Genomic DNA, 22,631 nt, shown 5'->3' with positions numbered 1-22,631 from the left:
AACAATGTTCCCAGTGGGTTATACCCAAGTTCTGTTTTATCAGCACTCTCTTCTAAGTATGAGACCCATTTTAAAAAGTAGATCAAAATATACTTTCATTTCATATGAGAATGATTTCTAGAAAACAATTTTTGCTTCACTACTTTGATTTCTTATTAATGTCTGTTTATTTGATCATGTTATTTTTTCAGTTTTTGTTTTATTGAATTTATATTCCACTCTCCCTGGAAGTGGGCTCACAGTGGATCATACAAAGTAATAAATACAGTAAAAACATGGTAGCATAAATTAAAAATCAATCACTCAGTAAAACCTATATAAAACAGTTGTGACCGTATTGCCAAATTTTCTGCATTTCAGAACTGAAAAGGACAATTGGAAATATTTTTGCTGATATTCCACAAATCTTTTTGTGAAATAATTTGATACTCCAGATTAGAAGTGAAACAAAAAAATAAACTACTATTTTTATTATTGATTGTTATCTTATTATTATTTATTTATTGCTGGTATAACTAAATTTGTAATTAGTACCTAGTAACATGAAGTTATAAAAGATAAAAAAAAATAACAATCAACTGAGATATGGCAATAGTAATAGATAGGACTGTAACCTTCAATAATTTTGATAATTTAAAATAATTTCCAAATTCTTGATAAAGTTCATCTAGCATACTTGGATTTTAACTGAACAAGCATGTAATTGCAAAGAACTGTGATTTAAATAGTTTGTGGATCAAGTTCCCCTGAGCTCTGGAAAGACAGTGTACTCTCTCTGGGTGAGAAAATATGGTATGATACTAAAATCATAACAGCAATAAAGTTACTAAAAGATCCATGATTGTTTGTGGATAACTACATGATGCATATGGTACATATTTATCTACGTATTATGCTTTTAGTTGCATACTAACAGGATGATTGTTAAGACAGGGAAGGGATGGCCCCCAAGGAACAGACAGATAAGAGGGTTTAAGACACACATGTATTCTTCACATTCCCTCCCCACCAGGGCCACCTGGCAGTGAAGGCTAGGATAGAGTGTATTTAAAGTTGGAGTTCTGCTCCCACCACATCAGTGTTCCCAGGTGCAATAATTTATGCCTTAAAATGTAATGCTGTTCAGCCACTTACACAATCATGAACCAGTAGTCCTTGGGGGACAAACACTGATGCATACAAAAACGGTCCTTAACTAACCAATCCCAGTAGCGATATATTGTCGAAGACTTTCACAGCTAGAGAATGTTAGTTGTTGATTTTCCGTGCTGTATGGCCGTGGTCTTGGCATTGTGGTTCCTGACGTTTCGCCAGCAGCTGTGACTGGCATCTTCAGAGGTGTAGCACCAAAAGGCAGAGATCTCTCAGTGTCAATGTGTGAAGAAGATGTTAGCAGGTAATTTATATCTACTCAGGAAGGTGGGTTTGGGCTGAGTCATCCTGTAAGAGTTTCCCAGGGTGTGGAATGCTAATGGGGGGGAAGCTTCACTGTATCCTGAGAAGGTTCTTTTGCATATGGATTGGTGGTTGATATGCAGGGTGGATAAAAATCAAAGATTTTTTTAAAAAATCAAAAAAAATCAGATTTTTTAATTTAAATTGGATTTTTTTGATTTAAATTGGATTTTTTTGATTTAAATCGGATTTTTTTAAATAAAATGCTTTTTGAGGAAAATATATTACCATCCAAAGGTTATTACATCATGAAATAAAGATTAGTTTTTAATTATGTAGAATAAGGCTGTATATGTTTAAATTTTTTGGTAAATAAATTCCATTAATCCATTCACAATGTCATGCTCTTCCAGAGGTTTTTGTAAGATTATTGGGCAGTTTCTCTGCCTACAAGATATTATCACAGATGCTTGGTTTTGCAGTTCTCAAAACTGAATTTGTGTCAGCTCAGCAGAGATCACATGCCTCTTCTTCACAGCAAAAATGTTATAACATGAACAGAGTTCATGAACATGAATAGAAACAATATTTTTCTGATTGCTTGGAGTGGAATAGATCTGCACAAGAAGAAACTAAGTGTGAGGAGGGAGGGGCAAGCAGTACAAAATGAAAGTGAAACTTTTTGAGCACAATACTGCACAAGTCTTTGGATCTTTTGTGTGTATGACCTGAGGTTTATCACATTCTTTCCTTGGAGGAAAAAACCTATAATGGCAGCAGGCTGTAAAAGAGACCCAGTTTGGGAATACTTTAATGAAGTTCCTTTACCTATCGGTAAGGCAGGCATCTACTTGCATATTAAAGTTATACCAGCAAGAATTAGTCTTTATGTAGAAAACTATGATTTAAATCAAGCCTTAATGACTAGTGATTTAAATCATGATTTAAATCGTGATTTAAATCAAATCCACCCTGTTGATATGCTAATCTTATCTGCAGTGCTGTGGACAAGTTTACATCGGGACCACACAGCATAGCATCTAGACAAGAATAAAAGAATATGCAGACTTGGCCAACCTGAAAAATCAGCAGTGGCTGAACATAGCCTAACTCAAACAGGATTCAGTATCTTATTCCAGGACACTAAAATACTGGACAACACATCAACTACTTTGTCAGATTGCACAGAGAAGCCATTGAAATTCATAAGCATAAGCACAATTTCAATACGAAAGAAGAGAGTTTAAAAATTAACAGGGTATGGTTTCCAGTCCTGAAAAACACCAGACTAACAAAATGCCCTACATTTTACAATAGCCCTGCAGATTAGATTAGCATATCAAGCACCAATCCATATGCAAAAGAACCTCCTCAGGATACAGTGAAGCTTTCCCCCATTAGCATTCCATACCCTGGGAAACTCTTACAAGATGACTCAGCCCAAACCCACCTTCCTGAGTAGATATAAATTACCTGCTAACATCTTCTCCACACATTGACACTGAGAGATCTCTATCTTTCGGTGCTACACCTCTGAAGATGCCAGTCACAGCTGCTGGCAAAACGTCAGGAACTACAATGCCAAGACCACGGCCATACACTCTGGAAAATCTACAACTAAAATTCTAGTAGCAATCATAAATTTTGAACTTCCACAAACATTTCCTTCCAAGGATACTTCAGCTTCACTACTAAAAGGTGATTGACTATATGTGACAACCCATGACTGATCATCTGACTTTTGTTTAATGAGAGGCAGGGTCAGGCTGCAACAGTGGAGGGGGGCACTTAACCCTTTTCCCAAAGGCTCTTTTTTGCAGTCAAAATCACCATTGGCACTGCTGCTTTCCCACCTATGGAGGAGAAAATATACCTAGGTGTGGAAGTCTCCACATATTTCTATATTTTTCTGCTGTGAGTGGGAAAGAAAGTTGAGAAGAGGAATTTAAAGCATTCCCTCCCTCAAAACTGCTGCTGCAATCCAGTTTCCATCCTCCTGACCCTGCAGGAAATGGGTTAAAAAAAGTCAGGAGATCAATCAGAGATCTCCCACCTTACCAGCTGGCATGTTTAATGGATTCTCAACCTTTTACTTTTAAATGAGAGGCAGCTGTGGGAGGCTGTAAGTTTGACTGGAAAAATGGTAGGGGAGGGACTGCTTAACCTTTTCCCCTCTCACTTTTTTTCCACTGAAAAGCAGCCTGCCAGTTGCTTTTGTGCCTGTGGTGGAAAAGATGAAAAGCAGCTGGAAGATGCAACTTTGAGCATAAAACAGCTTGAAGAAAAATATTACTGTCTTTTTCTCTTCCCTTCCTTTGATCAAACTCACAGCCTTGGGTTATTTTTCTTATTAAAAAGGGGGAAATTGCTACCTAGAACTGACATGTAATGTCTAGGTTAGTCCTAAATTGCTTCCTAATTTAACAGGAAGTGAAAATACACACAACATGAATTAAATGTTAAGTGTGATAATTCTGAAATAAAAATTACCCTCCAGTAAAGAATTTCTTCCGCCATATCTTTGTTTTTATTTGTTTAAACTAAGACTTCTACATCAGCACACACTGAAGTTAAATTGGAACAATGCTGGCCTTATTAATAGTATAGATAGTGATTGTACTAAGACCCTTTTCTGGAGAATCTGGGGAAAAGGAAGATGAATTCTGTCTCTCCCATATATCTAAGGATGTTTCTCTCGCCGAGCAACTTTTGAAATATAATTGGTTCTTCTTTGTAGGAACATAAGAAGTGCCTTGCCAGATTAAACCAACAGTCCACTTAATTTAAGGCATTCTTTTTCTAACAGTAGCCAGTCATATGCCCCTAGATTATTTCCATTTCCATTATATCCACAAATAGGGTATAATGGAAATAGCCATGCTCTGATCATTGTTCCTTAATCCTTAGTAATACAATCCTGAATATGGACGTTCCATTTGTAGTTATCATGGGACTATCTTCTATGAATTTTTCAAATCCTCTTTTGAAGCATTATAAACTAGTATCTATCACCACATTTTACATCAATCAATACCATACAAAAATTATGCATTGTATAAAGAAATAATTGTATCTTTGTTAATATATCACCAGTCTATTGCAGTCTGAGCCTAAATTCTAGTAAATTGGCAGGAAATAATTTTCACTCACTGTTCATAGTTTACAATATATCTATCATGTAGTTTCCTCTCCAACAGACCTGGTGCATTTATTAAGAAGAGCTGACTAGAACAGATCACAGTAGGCATATGATAGGTTTCTATAATGGCATTGTGATACTTTCGGTTTTATTTCAGTACTTCTAAAATAATTCCTAATGATAAATTTTTATTATGTGATGCTTTTCACTATGGCTTCAAACGGTGTTTCTGCTTCATCAAACTATAGAATTGTATAGATCTTAATACTAACACCTCTGCTTTTTAGCACTCATGATTCCATATAGATACAGACAACTATTATTTCTATTCTACTCCTTGCTATTCTGTGTATGTAATGCTCTCAAGGAGATGGCCAAGTGTTTATGAATTTACTAGGGCAATGAAGAACAGTTAGCTAAAACTCTTAAACAAAATGCTCATGACAAATAGAAATGTTCCAATAGGCCTTTTTCCTACTATACTTTGCCCATCACCAAATTCAGGTCAGATTAAACTTTGGAAATGTTTTTCAACTCCATAGGATTTTGGTCTAAGGCATACTAGGGATATTGATAGTTGTCTATTTCAACTTGCCAAGGTACTACATTCATGATTTGATCAGCTATAGATAAGACTGTCTTTCTGAAACTCCTTCAAGCCTTTGCAGGACCACATTCGTACATCCCGAAAAGGCATTTCTTCAACACACGTTTTAAGCCCTTTTAGATTTAAAACAACAAAACCCTGGAGTCATCTTGAAGAACAGCTCAACTCCAAGAAATTCCTGCTTTCACAGGATGTGTGTGTGCGTGCGTGCGCACACTGGATTCCCCCAATTTACCACCCTCAGAGGATGCTTTGGAAGGAATGCAGGGAGCTGAGGGAAGGAGAGAATAAGGAAGATTGAATTCTGAACACTCTTTCAGGTCACAGAAGTCAGGATCCAGTCCACAGAGTAACAGAGACCCCTGCCTCCCAACAGCTTACAGAGCTGTGACCTTAAATACTGTGGTATATGCCCTTGTCTTATTGCCATTATCAAATGAGTAGAATTATTAACACACATTCTGCAAAATAAGAATCATATGTCTATAATCAGCTCCTCTATATTTCTATAATTTCCCCCTGAAATTCGATTTAAAATAGAGTTCTCACTGTATAGAATGTGAATCTTTCATAACCTAATCAATATGTAATACTGCAGGAAGTCATTTGCATAAACAAATTAAAGCATTTGGCTTTCCATTATAATTAGTTTGCCACTTGAAATTGTAAGATTATACTCTGTAAATATGTACTATTCAAATAAAGGTTGTATATACGAATGATGCTAATTAGTGCATCAGCGTTTAGAACTTCCTGAAATGTGTAGGAAATTAACATAGAATGAATGGTTTCCAGAATCACTGAGTATATAAATTACTTTATATATTATTAATGTATTCAGAATAGCATGAGATTATATATATGAATAGATTGTTTCTCATGAGTATTAGAGGTTCACTCTGATATAACAAGGAACATATATGTGGAAGCCACGTATAAATTCTTGGGTGAGGAACTGCAAGGGCATATAGATGTAGCAAATGCTCTGACATCTACAAACTCCCATCAAATCTGGAAGTAAGTACCTATATATGCAAAGCCTTGGTCACATTAAAATTGTGACCTGTTCAAAAGACTGGAAGGAGTAGCAAGATCTGGGGTCCCAAAACTGTTTTTAAAGTGGTGGAGAGACTCAAGATGGGTACTTGGGGCATAATGAATTTTTCTTCCTTTGCAGCTGTGTTTTACATCTGCTTACTTTATTTGGTATTCTTAAAATGTTTTTTTCACAATCATACAATTGAATTAAAAAATCCTAAGAACTAGTAATTTATCAAAGTAATAATTACAGAATGCTTATGGATAACTGAACACTTTTCGAATGTGTCAGCTATCCAACATTATTTGCTTCAGAGAAAGAAAGGAAGAATGCAAGTAAGGTCCTTTATAGAAAGCTAGAAGCTTCAATTATTGAAACTGCAGATACAGTCCATAAATATAGACAGATTTTGCATTTTAGCTGTCTTTTGTAATAATACTATATGAGAAATCTTACCAACAATGCTCTATTTATAACATTGATATCATATGGATTTGTATTATACCTAATAATAAGCCGACATACTTTGGCCAAAGCTGGCTGAGCATTCAGCAGATCTGGTGGTGAATTTTTTCACCGTGCTGTCCAAAGGGATTTGGCCAGGTTTTTTCTTGTGGGCATACAGGAGAAAATGTGCAAGATATGTTTTCAATTGTGTCAATGCACGGAAAGAACATTCCTGATGCTGCTGGTGCAACTATGGTGTATAAGAGTTGTACCAGCATGATTCAGATTCAGACTATCTAAAACCCTCTTAGTGATTCTGAGATGTTTTCAACTGTCTTCATTTCAGCAGTTGGAATGACTGCTGGGCAGAATACAGCTATGCAAGAAACGTGTTCAAATCAAAATCACAGCTGTAAAAACCAATAGCATTTCTGAGCTCTTCATGCTCCTGAAATGCTTTCTACATGTAGCAATAACTAAAGAGTTGTCTAGATTCAGTAGTTGGTCCATATAAAGATGATTGAACTGATGTTTGATTTCAGATGTTATACAGTCAACAACAGCAAAAAAAAAAAAAAAACCTTTCTGGCCACTGGAGATGTCTTTGTAGGTTCAAAAAGGGCTGATAGTTTTTGAACCCTTTGTGTTTGAGGGGCCTACAAATCCAGATTCTCATAGCATATTTATGTTTTGCCATTTAAAAAAAACCCACTGTCTGGACCCTGTCTAAGATCAAAGAAGCACTTCTGCACCCATTATTTGGTACTCTGCAAGATTCTGGCCTGCTCTTTGCATAGCCTAGACACTGATTTGGATATATTTAGTCCAAATACTGTTTAAAAAATTCATGAATTTTGTTGTATCCTTTCATTGTTCCCTTTTGTTATCTTAGAAAGTCCTGGATGTCCCAGAAATGCATGAAGCATTGCTTAGATACCTTCATATGCACCTCTATGGACTTCAGTCTGACAGCCCAGCATATGGGACCCAAAGGATGGAGGCTGTTTGATGTACACATTCCCTCCAGCATTTTCTATGGCTGCAGGAGGAACAGTCTTGGCATGCATGCCCTTCTGTATTACCAAGTCAAAGAAAATGTTTGGTACATCTGTCACAGTACTTAGTGCAACACCAACCATGTTACAACTGTGGGCATCTTCTTGCAGAGCCAGATCTAGTGAGTGGTTGCTAAACTGTATGTAAGCCACCTTGGGTTAAATATTGGTGATCTTTTTTCGAACACCCAGAAATGTTAGCTGCACCATAGCTCATGCAAACCAAAGAAAGAAAGCCCCAGTGGAATGATCACTGCAGAGGAGAGTCTTCCTTTCATAGCAGTGGAGAGTCTACCAGCTTTAGAGTTCAACTGAGTTATACAGAGGTACTCTTCTCAGATGTTCAATGATCCACTTTCTAACCAAAGCACCCACAATGTAAACTGCTCATCTACAGTCACATCTGTTCTCCCATCAGTGATGATCCCTCCCCTGCCCCCAAGGCCTCAGTTCACTTCTTTGATGCTGTCACATTGGGATCTTTGAGCCCTAGTTTCAATCAGCTCATTTTGGACATCTCTTGTCAGCCTTTTGTTGTTTCTCATCAGCCACTTTTTAATGACACATCTTCTGAACATTCCTCCAAAAGGTCAGTCAACTTAACATCCTCTTTAGCATGCTCCTGCAGTGCTCACAAAGTTGGCACACAAAAACAGGGTTGCATACCTGTAACAGTTGTTTGTTGAGTGTCTTCTCTGCAGGCACACATTGGGACTGCGCAGACACAGGCCAGCCTTGGAGAGAGATTTTTTGAGTGCTAAAAATCTGAAAGGGGGCACTTTGTCTTTACTGCGCATGCACTAGGCCTTTCCCGCCAAAAATGGGTAGGGGGCGGAGTGCCCCTAGTTCCCTCAGTTCTCCTGAGGAACCAGAGTAATAAAAAGATTCAGGAAAAAATAGCGCACAAAACTTATTCATAGTGCTTCTTGAGCTTCCCGCTGCTGTTCATTTCAGTGCTTTATAAGAAGCTCAACTTTCTCTTTAGATAGATGGTACTGCCCTGAATCAACATGGTTAGAGTTCTTTTTGTGACAGTGAAATTTTTGAAGAGCATGTTTGCAGTGTCAGAATCCATTTAGAACAAAACTTGGTTCTCCATTTTGGGAATTATCACTCTTCCCTCTAAATGCTCTGCTGTAATCATAGCAAAGAACCAGTATGTGAACTGCATTGTAATGGAGCCAGATGAACTTCTCGAACGATTTGAGTTGATACGACATGTGAATCTTATTCTGTGGGATTCTATAGGTGAAGTATACATCATAGTGATTGCAGAGTTTGAAAACTCAAGAGCATAAATTAAGCACGTTTTTTATTTAGTGCATTTTTATCCTACCACTCCTCTGAAGAACTGAGGATGAAGTTATGTGTTCAGCCCCACCTATATTTAATCCTCAAAACAACCCTGGGAAGTAAATTACAATGAAAGAAAATGACTAGCCCAAAGTTACTAAATAAGCTTCATAGCAACTCAGGATTTGAACCCAGGTCTCCTTGGTCCTTGTCTAACCATTAAAACATAGTAGCTCTGGAAATTTTTTAATATGAGCATCTTTTGAAATTCTTATAAGAAGTGAGGATTAGGAGTGAATTTTTAATGCTGGTCCTGGTTAATTGTCAGAGGCTTCAGAGTAAAGACGCTGTGGGCCGAACTAGACATGACGTTTTTTTTAATCAAGTCAGGTGTGGGTTTCCTGGACCTGACATATTTCCACTACAGCCACACAGTGAACTCATTTTTAACCTATCAAAGCCCCAATTTGGCTTGAGACTATGATGGAGGGAAGGAGCTTCTGCCTTCCCCTTTGCTATTTTCCCAAGCCAAAATGGCCTTATTTGATCTGCAGGGTGCTGCACGTACACTGAATACTACATATGCAGATCCAAAATGTGGCAAATAATGTTATCCTGAAACTGTTTGGGAAAATGATGCTGGGTAAAAGGCAGAAACTCCCTCCCCCCTTGCCATGCTGTGCTAATGAGCTGAATGGGCTCCTGTGTGGTGTTAAAAAATGCAACTGTGTGGCTGCAGGGAAAACAAATCCCCAGACATAACTTGTTAAAAATTGTAACAACTCTTTGGGGCCTATAATTTCGGTGAGGCTAGTCTTTTTTCATGAGTCTCGTTTGATCATTTGGGGATGGATTTCGCGTACCCTGGCTAAATCTTGAGCCCCCAAATCCAAGGTGTCTAAGCAAGGTGTCGGATTCAGTCTTTTCACTCCCTGTTGAACAGTTCATAGGCAATGATGGTATGAGAGCTACTGTGTGCATGCACAGCTGGACTGGAGCCCTTCTTCACAGGTATTTAATTTCTAACCAAACAGTTTCTTTGCATCTATTACAGCACTTAACAAATGCAGAGCCTCTAACTCCACTTGTTTAATTTACAAAAAGAATATGAGGCTTTTAAAAACACATTAATTGAAAGTTTAGACTGAGTGCAACCCCACTGAAATCACTTGTGACTCAGGGTCCATCAGCCCATCTTTGCTAAGATATTGGCAAAGTTACCTTCACAGTACTTTTGATTCCTTGAACATTCATCCAGTGTATTTAGATCAAGATGGGTAGCCGTGTTTGTCTGCAGCAGTAGAAAAGAGCAAGAGTCCAGTAGCACCTATAAGACTAACAAAATTTGTGGTAGGGTATGAGCTTTTGTGAGTCACCATTCACTTCTAGCTGTATCTGAAGAAGTGAGCGGTGACTCACGAAAGCTCATACCCTACCACAAATTTTGTTAGTCTTATAGGTGCTACTGGACTCTTGCTCTTTCCAGTGTATTTGCCATCATTTATTTTCCAGCCACTTTTTTCTTGCCTGTGTGCCTCTATCTTTCTCTCTCTCTCTTCCTGTAACTTTAGAAATCTTCTGCTTCTTCCCATGCGAAGCACTCCAGTAAACTTCTTACAATGCTGGTGATATTGATTAATGGTGCAAGCATTTGATCAATGGTATACATTGGAAAGTAATCTTGAATCTGGTATGTTTTCCTCTTGATGTTGCAGGGTCACAAAATAAGCTATTATGTGTTTGTACATGAATTCAGTGGTTTCTTCTGACCATTGAGTATATAATGGCAAAAGTGTTTGTCAGTTCTTCTCTTCTTTGGGGATCAATTTTTAGTGTCTATACATCAGACATACAGTGCTTACTACAATGGCCACACTCCAGATTAAAGTGGAATGCTGTTTCTTGAGAGCATTGTAAAAGGCAAGCTAAAGGACAGTGCAAGAAGAATCAGAACCAAGAGACAAGAATCTGATTCAAGACTAAAACTTAAGACTTAGGGAACTCTTTGCGGCAGTGATGCAATTGATCACCTGATGTGATCTGTCATGTGACCAGCATAACATGGAAAAAGCCATCTGATACAAAAAAACACATTTTTCCACCCATGGAAGGAGAAGCAGTTATCTTCTGTGAATTCCCTTTTTCTGTGTTACACTGCTTACATAAAAGTTGTTTGTACAGGTATGACCACAGTAGCATCTGCGCTGGCTATTAGTGCCAAATCAAGGATAGATGGTCAAGATGAGGATGGTGGAAAGCTCATTACTCAAGACTCATTACTCAAAAGTTTGTAATACAGCTTTAAAAATTTGAAAAATAAGACATGCTGCAGGAGTATGCAAAGAAGAGTTTGAAGGATCAGCTAAGATGAAGATTATGAAACATGGGTCAGATTCCATACCTGTCAGTTGTAGTGCACTTGCCATCCGTCATATATACAGTTAAAACAGTAGTTTGAGTTCCAGATAGCAGTTCTCCCATTCTTTCCCAGTTACACTCCTGCTTTTTCCAGGCACTTGTTTATTGTGATTTGTGACTAGGGGACATGTGACTTGGGAGAATGCCATTAAGCAGAATCATGATCAAAATGGAACCACCTGAGATGGGAAGATCTAGAAATTATCGCAGTAATGCAGTATCAGGTGACATATAGATCTCCTACTATAATTCTGCAAGCAGTAACGATTGTGTCTGGGGTTTGAGCCCTCACCCCTGCACTCAGTAGTGCAGGAGGGACTGCCAGGTTTGAAGAAGGACAATGGAGCAGAGGTGAAGGGGCAAGTTAACAAGCCACCACCAAGGCTCTGTGAGCCAGACCTGCTGGAGGGCCTAGCGAGAGTACAGCATCCAGTAGTATCCTGGTGTCAAGTGTGTATCCAGACAACAGGCCTGCTGCGATACGGTCAGAGGCTGCGGGGATTGGGCCTGTGGGGTGGGCATATGCAGCCTCATCCCCAGCAGAGCCCTGGCCCACAGTTGCAGCAGGCTCAGGGCTGGTTGGGATATGGGAGAACTAGCAGGACGGGCAATCGGGCCAGAACTGCAGGAAAGGCCGCCTCAGAAGTGGGCAGCTGCAAAAAAGCCTGAAGCAGGCCAGGAGCCCTCACCCTGTTAAGACCTTGTGAGGGAGAGAGCTGCTGGAGCATCTGGCAAGGAAAGAATCTCTATTGGCAGACTACAGTAAGAGCCGCCCTGTGGGAAGGTGGTTGGAGGAGGCTGGGTTGATCTGCCCTGCAGGCAGCCTTTAAATAGCCAGTGGTGGCAATGGGGAAGAGCAAGGCAAGAGGAGGAGGCCCTACACGGGGAAACAAGGGAACTAGGTTGCTCACTGAACTGACCCCTTCCCCAAGTCTGAGGCTTGTCATGCCCTCTCAGGCTGGAGAAGACTGAATTGGTCAGAGCCTCAGCCCTGACCAAGGGAAAGAAGATCCTAACAGATTGGTTTACAGATGACAGCACTAGTGTAGAACCAGCCACAACGGAAATTAGCAAGAGAGTGCTGCAATGAAATGAGAAGAAAAATATGAGAAATTAACCCTACTTAAATATCTCATGGCTGATGACAAATTGTCCTCACATCTAAGAACCTAAATAGTTATGTTTGGACCGGTAAAAAAAATAGCAAGGGGTAGAGATATGGTTCACTTTTGCTGCAATTCTTACAACTGAATTCAAACAAAACAAAACCTTGAATTAATTACAAATCAGAATTCCTGCCTCTGGCAGGAACATGATGGTGGGTTTCTTGTCTGACACAGGCTCATTGCTGTTTACTACAAGGACAATAGAACATACTACTTTTGCTGAACTGCTCCTATAACTGAATCCATGAAGTATTTAATTCATGTATGCCGCTATCTGCTATCTATATTTCATTTTGAGAGAATCATGTTGTCCATTTGTATGGCATTTACGCTTTACTTCATAACTTGTGACTATTCATATACAATCCATGAACATCTGTAGTTTCCTTATGCTAGGAAAGATAGCTAAGATCCTTTCCCACAGCTGCTACTCAGCCAATGTTCCAGATAACCCATAAGACAGGGGTCTTGAGCTTGGTACCTGAGAGTGCCATTGTGCCTGCCAGCACCTTCCCTGGTACCCAACAAGTGTTTTTAGAAAGTGGGTGGGGCCAGATGGTTCTTTTGCCCAGCAGGGCTTCTGACTGGCCAATGGAGATGACTGTTGTGCAGATTTGTAAAAACATTGTTTTGGGAGGAGCTGCCACCACAGCAAAACGATCTTCACTGTGTTAATAAAGGTAAGCTGTGTGTATGCAAGAAAATATTTCTAAATAATATGTTCATTTTAAAAGTCATCCTGCTAAACAGAGCTTATGCCTGAAATGTTCAAGAGTTACTATTAGATCAAGATAGGTAGCCATGTTAATCTGTCTGTAGCAGTAGAAAAGAACAAGAGACCAGTAGCACCTATAAGACTAACAAAATTTGTGGTAGGATATGAACTTTCGTGAGCCACAGCTCACTTCTTCAGATGGTATTTTTGTCAAATGGATAGTATCTAAAGAAGTGAGCTGTGGCTCATGAAAGATCATACCCTACCACAAATTTTGTTAGTCTTATAGGAGCTACTGGACTCTTGCTTTTTTCTACAGTTACAGTTAGAGTTACGCATAACCTCACTCCCTGCCATTTTATGGTTGGTTCTGCCTCCCATGGCAGCTATTTTGTGATTGGCTCCATCTCCTTTGGTGGCTATTTTGTGGTTGTGCCCACCATCCTGAGTCAGAATTCCAAAGAAGCCTTCAGGCTTAAAAAAAGGCTAGAAAAAAAGGTGGCAATTATTCAATCTATTCCAGTCTATAAAATATTTTGAGATAATTACTTTCTTCTCCTCAGACCCATTTGGGACTAAAAATATTCGGATGGGCCCGTATCTCCAAATAGTGATGTGCTGAAATTCACATACTGGCAGCAGTAGTGACAGACAGTGGCATCTGAACAATGGCCTGTTGTGCTGAATGCTAAGTGAACATGCCCACTAGCTCAAATAAGATATTAGAGTTTTTATTATTAAAGTATTTGAGAGAATTTTGCAGCTTAATGCTCTATCCCATCAACCAGGAGAAAATAAAATAATCCACAGCTCCTTTGGTGGAAACCATTAATTTTTGTCAAGTGGATCTCTTAAGGTCAGACAATCCCCAAAAGTATAGTCCTTGAATGCCAGCTTTGATGCTGGTGAGTGTTCTGGGATGTTTAAAAAAAAACCTTTTTTCAAGACATAATTTTTGATATGCTGAAATTTTGGGAAGGATGTTTTCATTTTTATAAATAGTTTCAGTTTTGAGCACAGTTTTCAGGTTTTGGAATTTTGGCAACCAAAAATCATGCCCTTAAAAAATTTAAAAACAAAACCAACCTTTGGTTACCCCACCTCCCAGGCATCAGAAGTAGGGAGGAAGGGAGGGAGGGAGAGGAAGTTTGTAGTTTGGTGGTATATGTGCCCTTCAAATTTCAAAGGCCCATTATTTTCTCTGGGACATGTGACCTCCAAACCCCAGAGTACATAATGGCTCTTGAAAATTTAAAGGGACAAGACATGGTGACTATCAGGTAATGGTAAGGTAATATTGGCCTCCTGATGCTCTGGCCTTTTAACTTTTAAAACTGAAAGACCAAAGTGGCCCCAGATTTATCTGCTTGGTATCATTCCCACTAATAGTTCTGGGGCCATGTTTCAGGCCTTTATCTTGGTTAAAGGCCTTGACCCTTGCACTGGAGTAGAATCTGTCTCAACAGTCAGAATAGTGGCTGTGCCAGCAGGTGGGCTATCGTACTCCCTTGAGGCTTAGCTGCCCTGTGGGCAAGGGGGTTCTTGCTCTCCTGTAAGGCTTGGCTGCTCTGGAGTTCATTCTCCAACTGCTAGGGCAGACTATACCACCCTCAGGTAAGTCTGAGGCCAGTTTGGTCTTTTACTTTTAATATCGAAAGGGCTATGGGGGTAGATCTGGAGTCTGGTCTCCAGAGTGGGTACATTTCTCCCTTCCCTACCAAGCATTTGACATGCATGTAAGGAAAGAAGTGTTGCAAATAAAACAAAGTATCACAATGCTATTATATAAATCTGTTGTACCCCTTTATAGTACTGTGTGTGTAAAGATCTTTTCTGAGATGAAGAAATGAGGTGGCTGATTTTGAAAAAGGATTAGGCAAACTGATGAAGGACAGATAAAACAATAGTTATAAGTCACAACTGCAGAGGAGTTATACCCCTAATTAATAAGGGCAGACAACAAGGACATGACTATTGTCATCAAGCCAATGGGCTTTGGGTCTGACAAGAAAGACAGTTCTTATGATTTTAAAGTGAAGTAATATTAAATGAACCCTTAGATATATGGGACATGGCCACCAGTTTATCAGTGGTCCACAGCAGATATGCATGGTATACTTGGAAGTGCATTTTAGCAATCTTATGATAATCTTTGCTAAATCTCTGTCAGCTGGTAGGAGCAGAGTACAGAGAAACAGAGATGAATATGACTGGTTAAAGCTAATTATTTGATATTTAACACACTATCCAGAGAGCGCTAAGATTTTGTTTGTATTTTTTGCATGCCACTGAATGTTCAGGACATCCAAAACTAAAAGGACCATTTAAAAAAGCAAACAATACAAGTATAAGTGACTCTAAGCATTCCCCATGCTGTCAGTGTCTGAGAAATGACACATTAGGAAAGCCAGTACACATGCATGGATTTTAATAAATACAATTCTGACTGAACTAGTGCTTTCACGAGTTGCTGAAACTCTGACCACAGCTGGCAACCAAGAGCTTTAAGTATCACTTCCCATTTCTCATTTCTGTGGTTAACTCTGAACTGGTAGACATGGTCAGGAGGAAGTGCAATGCATTCTATCGTATCCCTTTCAGAGGAAAACAGCTATTATTTAGAAATGTCCACCATCAATTGATGTAGTTTCAGAATGTATTAGATTGATCTTGTAGCAGCTAGACATACAACGCACTTAACAAATGTCTAACTGCTTGCTCCAAAAGCATAGCAGAGACTACATCACATGTAAGATCCTGAGTTTAATATCAATAGTTGCCCATCTAGGAAACACTTGGCTGAGGTTTTGGAGGCTGTTAAAAGGCAGAGGGAACCCCTATAGGATTACCTTGGCCATTGGTCTGTCTCTATTGAAGGCAGCTCCTTATTTAGTGTTTTCTTCCTACAGCTTTTCCTGTGTGCGTCTGTTAGTGTACTCTAAAATAACACTTCTCCTAATTCTGGAAATCCTAGATATTAGTAAAAAAAACTTTAAAACATCTGTTCTCATCCTAGTAACAGAATAGTTTAAGATAGGTAGATGTGTTAGCTTGTAATAGAAGGGCAAGATTTGAATCCAGTGGCACCTTACAAACCAACAAGATTTCCAGGGTATAAGCTTTCAAGAGAGAAGCTCCACGGAGCTTACACGCTGGAAATCTTGGTTTTTAGGGTGCTACAGGACTCAAATCTTATCCTAGTATGTAATAGTGAGTATGGAATGGATTTGTCATGTCACTATTGCAAGTAAATGGTTCCAGGCATATCGTCTTAAGGACCAAGTATATGAGAAAATAAATATAATAATGTATTCCAGACCACTTCTCAGTAGATCCTGTTGTCTATATATTCATAAGGCAATGAGTCAAATTCACATCCATCCTAACTTTTATGAGTGTGTGACTTCTGCTAAATCCAACATGGGGACACCACCTCTTTAAACCAGGGTTGAACATGACCCATTGCATTCTAGGGAAGCAACCTATTTTCTATTGTGTAGTCTCTTTTTCCTATTCCCTTCCTCCTCTTGCTGTGGTGTTTTGTTGTTCCTGTGTCATCCAAGACATAGCCTACTTCGATGGAGACTTATTACAGCTTATCTCTGTCTGCCTTTCTTTAAAGCCAGCTGAACATACCCAATGCTCTTCCTCTATGGTAAGATCTAACAGAACACCCTCCCAGCTTCTTCTCCTATAACACACTCCTTAATCTCCTAATACACTCCTTATTCACTCTCCACCCTGACCGGGTATCTGTTTCCAAGCCTAGCCTAGTTATCTCTGCATGAAGCCACCATATTGTGTATCCGTTTGTTGAGTCTGGTGTTCACGTGAGCTGTTGACTATGCTGCACATGATTTGTATTTCTTGTGCATCCTTGAGCTTTCCTTCAGTCAAGTTAACTGTTGTCTTACCTTCTAATGAATTATTACCAAGAGAGAACTGGGATCCTTTTAAGATTTCTTGTTTGTTAGCTATGAGCTCTTTGAAGCAACTGGATTGGCATGAAAAATTATTTCCACTAAGAATAAATCACTAAATAAGTCTACATTCATGGTTTTGTGTGGAAAAAACTGGGATATGCAATGGAGACCCCAAAGGCTCAAATAGAATATGAAAAGAGTATATGCCATATGTAATTCAATGCATATAGGGTTTATTTATCACAAATTATTATTCGGGTTATAATCACCCCATAATAGTCTTGCTAATGGACTGGGATTAATATTAACTGGATGCTGCTGTTATTTTCCATGGGTCTTCTCGTTGCAACACTTGTACATTATAATAATTCTATAGATACAGTAACACAGAGGTTCTGCAATATTCCACAATAATTCATATGGTGTGCTGTAAAACTCCAGGGTTTCAATGCTGAAATGTAACTAGTGAGTAAATATTTTCAGTAATATTACACTAGCATAAATTTTCCTATTAGCATCAGAACGAGTACTGGGACTTAGGTGGGAGCAGGTTTCTGTCAACTTTTAGGAGAATGGATGGCATTTTTGGGTCTGCTTAACAAGTTCAGAGGGTGCTCCTCTTGATCTCAAGTGTCTAAGATTCTGGAAGTCGGCTATGCTGAATAACAAGAAAGGTCATCAGCATTGCCATGGGCACTAGGTACATTGTAACATTCCCTTGAGATCTCAGTTGAATTGTACTGCCCTTGGACAGAGAGTATTCTCTTCCTCCACTTGCTGCAGAATTGACTAATGAACATACTTAAAGGATCAGAGTCGGCCACTGAGTTCTGCAAACAGTGGATCAGCCCACTGAAAACAAATGTATCAAAGCAACAAAGGTCTGATAGAGTTGTAAGGAGGCATAACATGGGCTCTGGTCATAGCATCTTAAAATACGTTGTTTTAAAAGTAAACATAGTTCTTTTATGTAAACTGAATTGTTCAGATAAAAATAGAGAAAGAAAGTACAGAGAAAACTGCATTCTGTGACTTGGGTCTCACAAAATATATAAAAGGAAGAAGTGCTAGTTTTGAGCTCTTAACAGGAAATCAAAAGGTCTGTTCTCTCTTAGTGTACACAGTGGTGAGTAGTCCAGATCCATGTGTATGTGTATGGGATAGAGGGGTGATCTGCACTGTTTCCTGGTCATGTCCTAGTTAGTATCAATCTCTTGGCTTCGCAGCAGTGGAAGAGGAAGGGACACAATGTGTATCCAGAAGAGAGAATGTTATTTCCTCCTATGGTACTGCACTGTGCTCCCCTCCATCTAGCAGAAAGAACTTGATGGTACTGGTAGGGCACCAAAGGAAACAAACCTACATCCTTAGCATAGTTTAGTAGCTCCATTTCCCAGAACACACACTGCAGCAATCTGCTTGGCAGAAAGTATTTTTAGAGAAACCAAGGCAAACCAGCTGATCTCACTCAATTCAAGAAACTTGTCCTGGCATGAGTGCAGCACAAGGAATGTTGAAGTTAGCCACAGGTCCCATAGGAAATCCTATGGGAGAGGCAAACATTAAGGGACAAGGCATGAATTGTGAGAACAGCAGAGGCTAGATAGAATTTTTTCCCTGTTTTAAACTCTAGGGACCATTAAACAGTAGCAACCAGGCCAAAATAACTGCTTTATCAGGGCAATGAACAGGCTGTGGGAAATACCTAGGGGGTCATGAGAATATAATTGAGGACAGTGAGAATAACTGAACATACAGTACAAAGCCACAAAAATAAAACTTTTTAGCCTGGCTTACTGTTTGCAGTGCAGGATTTATTGAAAAAGAACCACTATTCAGAAGCAAAGTTTGGCACAGCTGTTATTCTTCTTGACAATGTAGGTTAAGTATATCATGGATAGTTTAACTAAAGCTTAGAGGCTATAAAGCCAGTGTTTTCCTGCAAAGAGGAACACGCATGGAAGAATACACATGAAACATTTGTTGCTCAAAATACAACATTTTCCATGCATCTGCTCTTCTAGGTGTTTCTCCACGAAAGAGCAATTGTCAGAATTAGCTGTAAGCGCGCCCCCCCCCCCCGCTCAATCCCACCCCAATTTCTCTTGCCTGCTTCTTATTGCTTAATGAAGACTCACTGGCTGTCTCCTAGGTTGGGGCTACTTTCTCCTTCCACTTAAGCCTTAGGCTCTCAGTCACCAGCCAAGCAAAAGGAAGCATGTGTTTCTATAGATGTTCTTTCTGAGTTTCCATTCATTGTGTGCTCAGCTCTATTTGTGCAGCAGAGCTTCCATTTCCTGTCTCCCTGGCAGCAACCGTCTACACCTCTGAAAAATGGCTCTCAAAACTCACAGGAGCTTCATCAATATCCTTCCATGTGGTATGAGGAGCTGCTGTGGGAGAAGGAGTCGCACTGGGCACACACAAGCCTTTGCATGCACCACAAGAAACATTTTGAATGCTTGCAAAAAATATTCATTGGAAGACCAGGTAGTCTTCAGACACCCATCTTTCTGTCTCCTAGCCACGTAGAAGAGAGAGCTGTTTGTGAGGACAACAGCTATGGCTGTGATTCTAATCACTTAAATCAGTAAACCAGTTGGACCATATTATAAGCTGGTTGTGCGTTAAATCCAGATCATCAGGCAGCAGACTGGTAGAGTTTCTATGGCTGTCATGCCAAAGTAGTATCTGCACAAGGTACTATTGTGCTAAACTGTAGTTGCTGTTAAGAGATGATGTGCCTTACTATTTTCTCCTTCCACTTTATACCATGTCCAAGCAACAGTAGGAGATTGAGAACAATGGAGAGACAAAATGGAGAGAGTCTCCCTGGACACCTCATGCCAGTGTATAATTGTTTACACTTGTGAATTACATTATGAAGTAGAAGTTCAGAATCAGGTAGTTCCAAATTAAAATAACCTTATTCTGCCTCACAGTCAATTATAACTTTTCACCCATAGCCATAGAAAAAAATGCCTCATACTACCACGCTCTCAGCAGAAAATTCTTGTTAATACTAGGAGAAATGAAATCTTGGATACCCCCACTGAAAACCCAAGTATTACTGAGAAATTAGGAAAGAAAAAATAAATTTGACGACACAGTCCTAGAAGAAAGTCTGATTAGTTCTGCTTTCATCTATCTGAACTTCTGAGGTGTGTGGAAGATTAGAGTTCTATAAGGCAAGGGAACAGTGCAGTGAGCTCTTCCTGTGAAGTAGCATTTTCTGTGGCCCAGGGTCTGTGTTCCTCATCTACTGTTGTAACTACTACCCTCTGTGCCAATGGGTTCCAGAACGCAGAGGAAAATTCTCGCATCTCAATCACCTTTTTCCGACTCTTCCGTGTGATGCGTCTGGTGAAGCTCTTGAGCCGAGGTGAGGGCATCCGCACGCTGCTTTGGACCTTCATCAAGTCCTTCCAGGTATTCCTTCATTATTCTTTACGTGGCTGTGCTGTGGGACAAAGCTGGTTCTTTTGTCACCTCGTGCTTCCTGCTCTGGCATTACACATTTGTATAGGGATTTACATTGATCTTTGAACACCTCATACCCTGTGACAACAGTTTCCGTGCATCTATGCAAGATTAGGGAGTGAGAGTGTTGTGGAAGAGGATTTCAAAAGCCCAACTCAAAGAAATGTCTTCTTTTGAAAAAAGGGCGAGCTGTTGTCTAGAATTCATTCACTCTCCCCAAGCCATGCACAGTTCTAACAGCATAAGGGATTCTGAAACAGGATAATCAAATCTATCTAGTTAAACGTGTTAAGAAAAAAAGAGGGATTTTATTATACTTTTCCAAGATATTTTACTGCCATAGTTTTGCAAATCTTATATTAAAATTAAGGTGATGAATTATTCCACCTTCCCTGCCCCCCAGTCATCTTGCTGAGTAATACTATTTCCTCACACTGGTGAATTATGTGTTTTTGGCCACTGTAGGCTGTCCAGATACAGGTTCAGTCCCTTGTGCATGACCACAAAACAAATCATGGACACCAGGGCATAAAAATTAAAGCCATGCCTATGGCCACAAGAACCTATAAGTCCACACCATGGGTTGAACATAAATGGCACATGGTTGAAAACAAATAATCCAAGGAACTATGGTTAATTGTTCCTTTAAAATAACACAATTGTTTAAAAATCAGCAGGTTAGCAATCTTCAGTATTACCCAATAGAAGGCTGAAAAGAGATCCCAAATAAGATTCATAGCCCTATTGCTCAGTAAGCAATATACTGTCCAGCTCAAATCTACTGGGGCTCTCAGCACACCAGTCCTTTCTATCTGTCCTCCCCATTCCAACTATTATCCCTGCACCCCTTTCTGAGACACTAGTGGCTACTAGCTCCTTAATTCTATTCTCTTTTGGATTATTTTATATTAAAATGTATGTTCACATGCAAGGTCATAAAGAAATATTATGACCAAGAGTCAACAGGCAGAGAAACCCAAGCTTACAGAAATTAAATACGCATAACAAGAATGATTTTTTCAGTTATTGAGCGACAGGAAACCAGTCAAACATGGTTGTCTCAATGAGTCAAAAAAGTGATGTTTACTAGCATTGTGTTTACAGCAAGCTACGTTTTTGCAACTTGTTCAAAACATTGTGATCTGACCATAGCATCTATTGATTACTGGAGTCCAAAGACACAGTTGCACTGAATCTATAAAAAACCTGGGTGAATAAATGCAACCAGTTTTCCCCAGAAGTTATATTAAATATAGTGAATGACCTTGTAACCAAATGCTTTGTTTCCATAATCTTCCACTGAACAGGCGTCATAATCATGATCTTTCTCATATTTTAAAAATGTGTTTTAACTGCTGTTAATGAACAGGGGAAAAATGCTAGGAATCCATTTTGACTTTTGGACAGCTGATCAAAGACAATGGCAGGCACACTTAATTTTAAATAAGTGAAAGTATTTTATACTGATTGAGCTGTATCACACTGATACAGTTGATAGATGTGAAAAACCCTGAAAATCACAAGCACATCAACAAGATACATCTGCAAATATTAAGATGATGCTAATATGTTTACTGTGCTTGAGATACGCAGTTAATAGACCTTATCTCATGTTTGTTTATATACATCCAAATTAATTTTATTAATATTGTCTAAGGGTCACTTCACACATTGCTTTTACTAATGCGAATATTAATACTTATGTGAGAAAAATAAACATGAAGCCAGCTTTAGTGATGATGAAACTGAAACAGTATGACTTTTTGATGACACAAGGGTGATATGGCAAAATCAAAGATAGATTAGTAGAGGCACCTAGTGGCAAACTGTATACATGACAACAGTTCCTTGTTTGCACTTTACTCAGTACATGCAGGAAGAAGCACAATGAAGCCATGATTTCACTTTCTGTTGCATGTTGTGATGTCCAAAAGGGAACTCATGTTGCATGGCC

General features: G+C 39.2%; 1 protein-coding gene across 1 annotated transcript in view; it reads left to right on the top strand.

The window, feature by feature from the left end:
- CACNA1C (calcium voltage-gated channel subunit alpha1 C) overlaps nt 1–22,631 on the top strand; it is a 681,102-nt gene that overhangs the window by 576,620 nt on the left and 81,851 nt on the right. Inside the window, exons 33-34 of the mRNA XM_054988003.1 lie at nt 16,897–16,929; nt 20,498–20,626. Of these exons, the coding sequence (XP_054843978.1) occupies nt 16,897–16,929; nt 20,498–20,626 (162 nt within the window). The remainder of the gene's footprint in view (nt 1–16,896; nt 16,930–20,497; nt 20,627–22,631) is intronic.

This window comes from Eublepharis macularius, chromosome 9, assembly GCF_028583425.1.
Source record: "Eublepharis macularius isolate TG4126 chromosome 9, MPM_Emac_v1.0, whole genome shotgun sequence".
Taxonomy (NCBI): domain Eukaryota; kingdom Metazoa; phylum Chordata; class Lepidosauria; order Squamata; family Eublepharidae; genus Eublepharis; species Eublepharis macularius.
The sequence above is the reverse complement of the archived record's forward strand: the minus strand, read 5'-3'. Positions and strand labels throughout refer to the sequence as shown.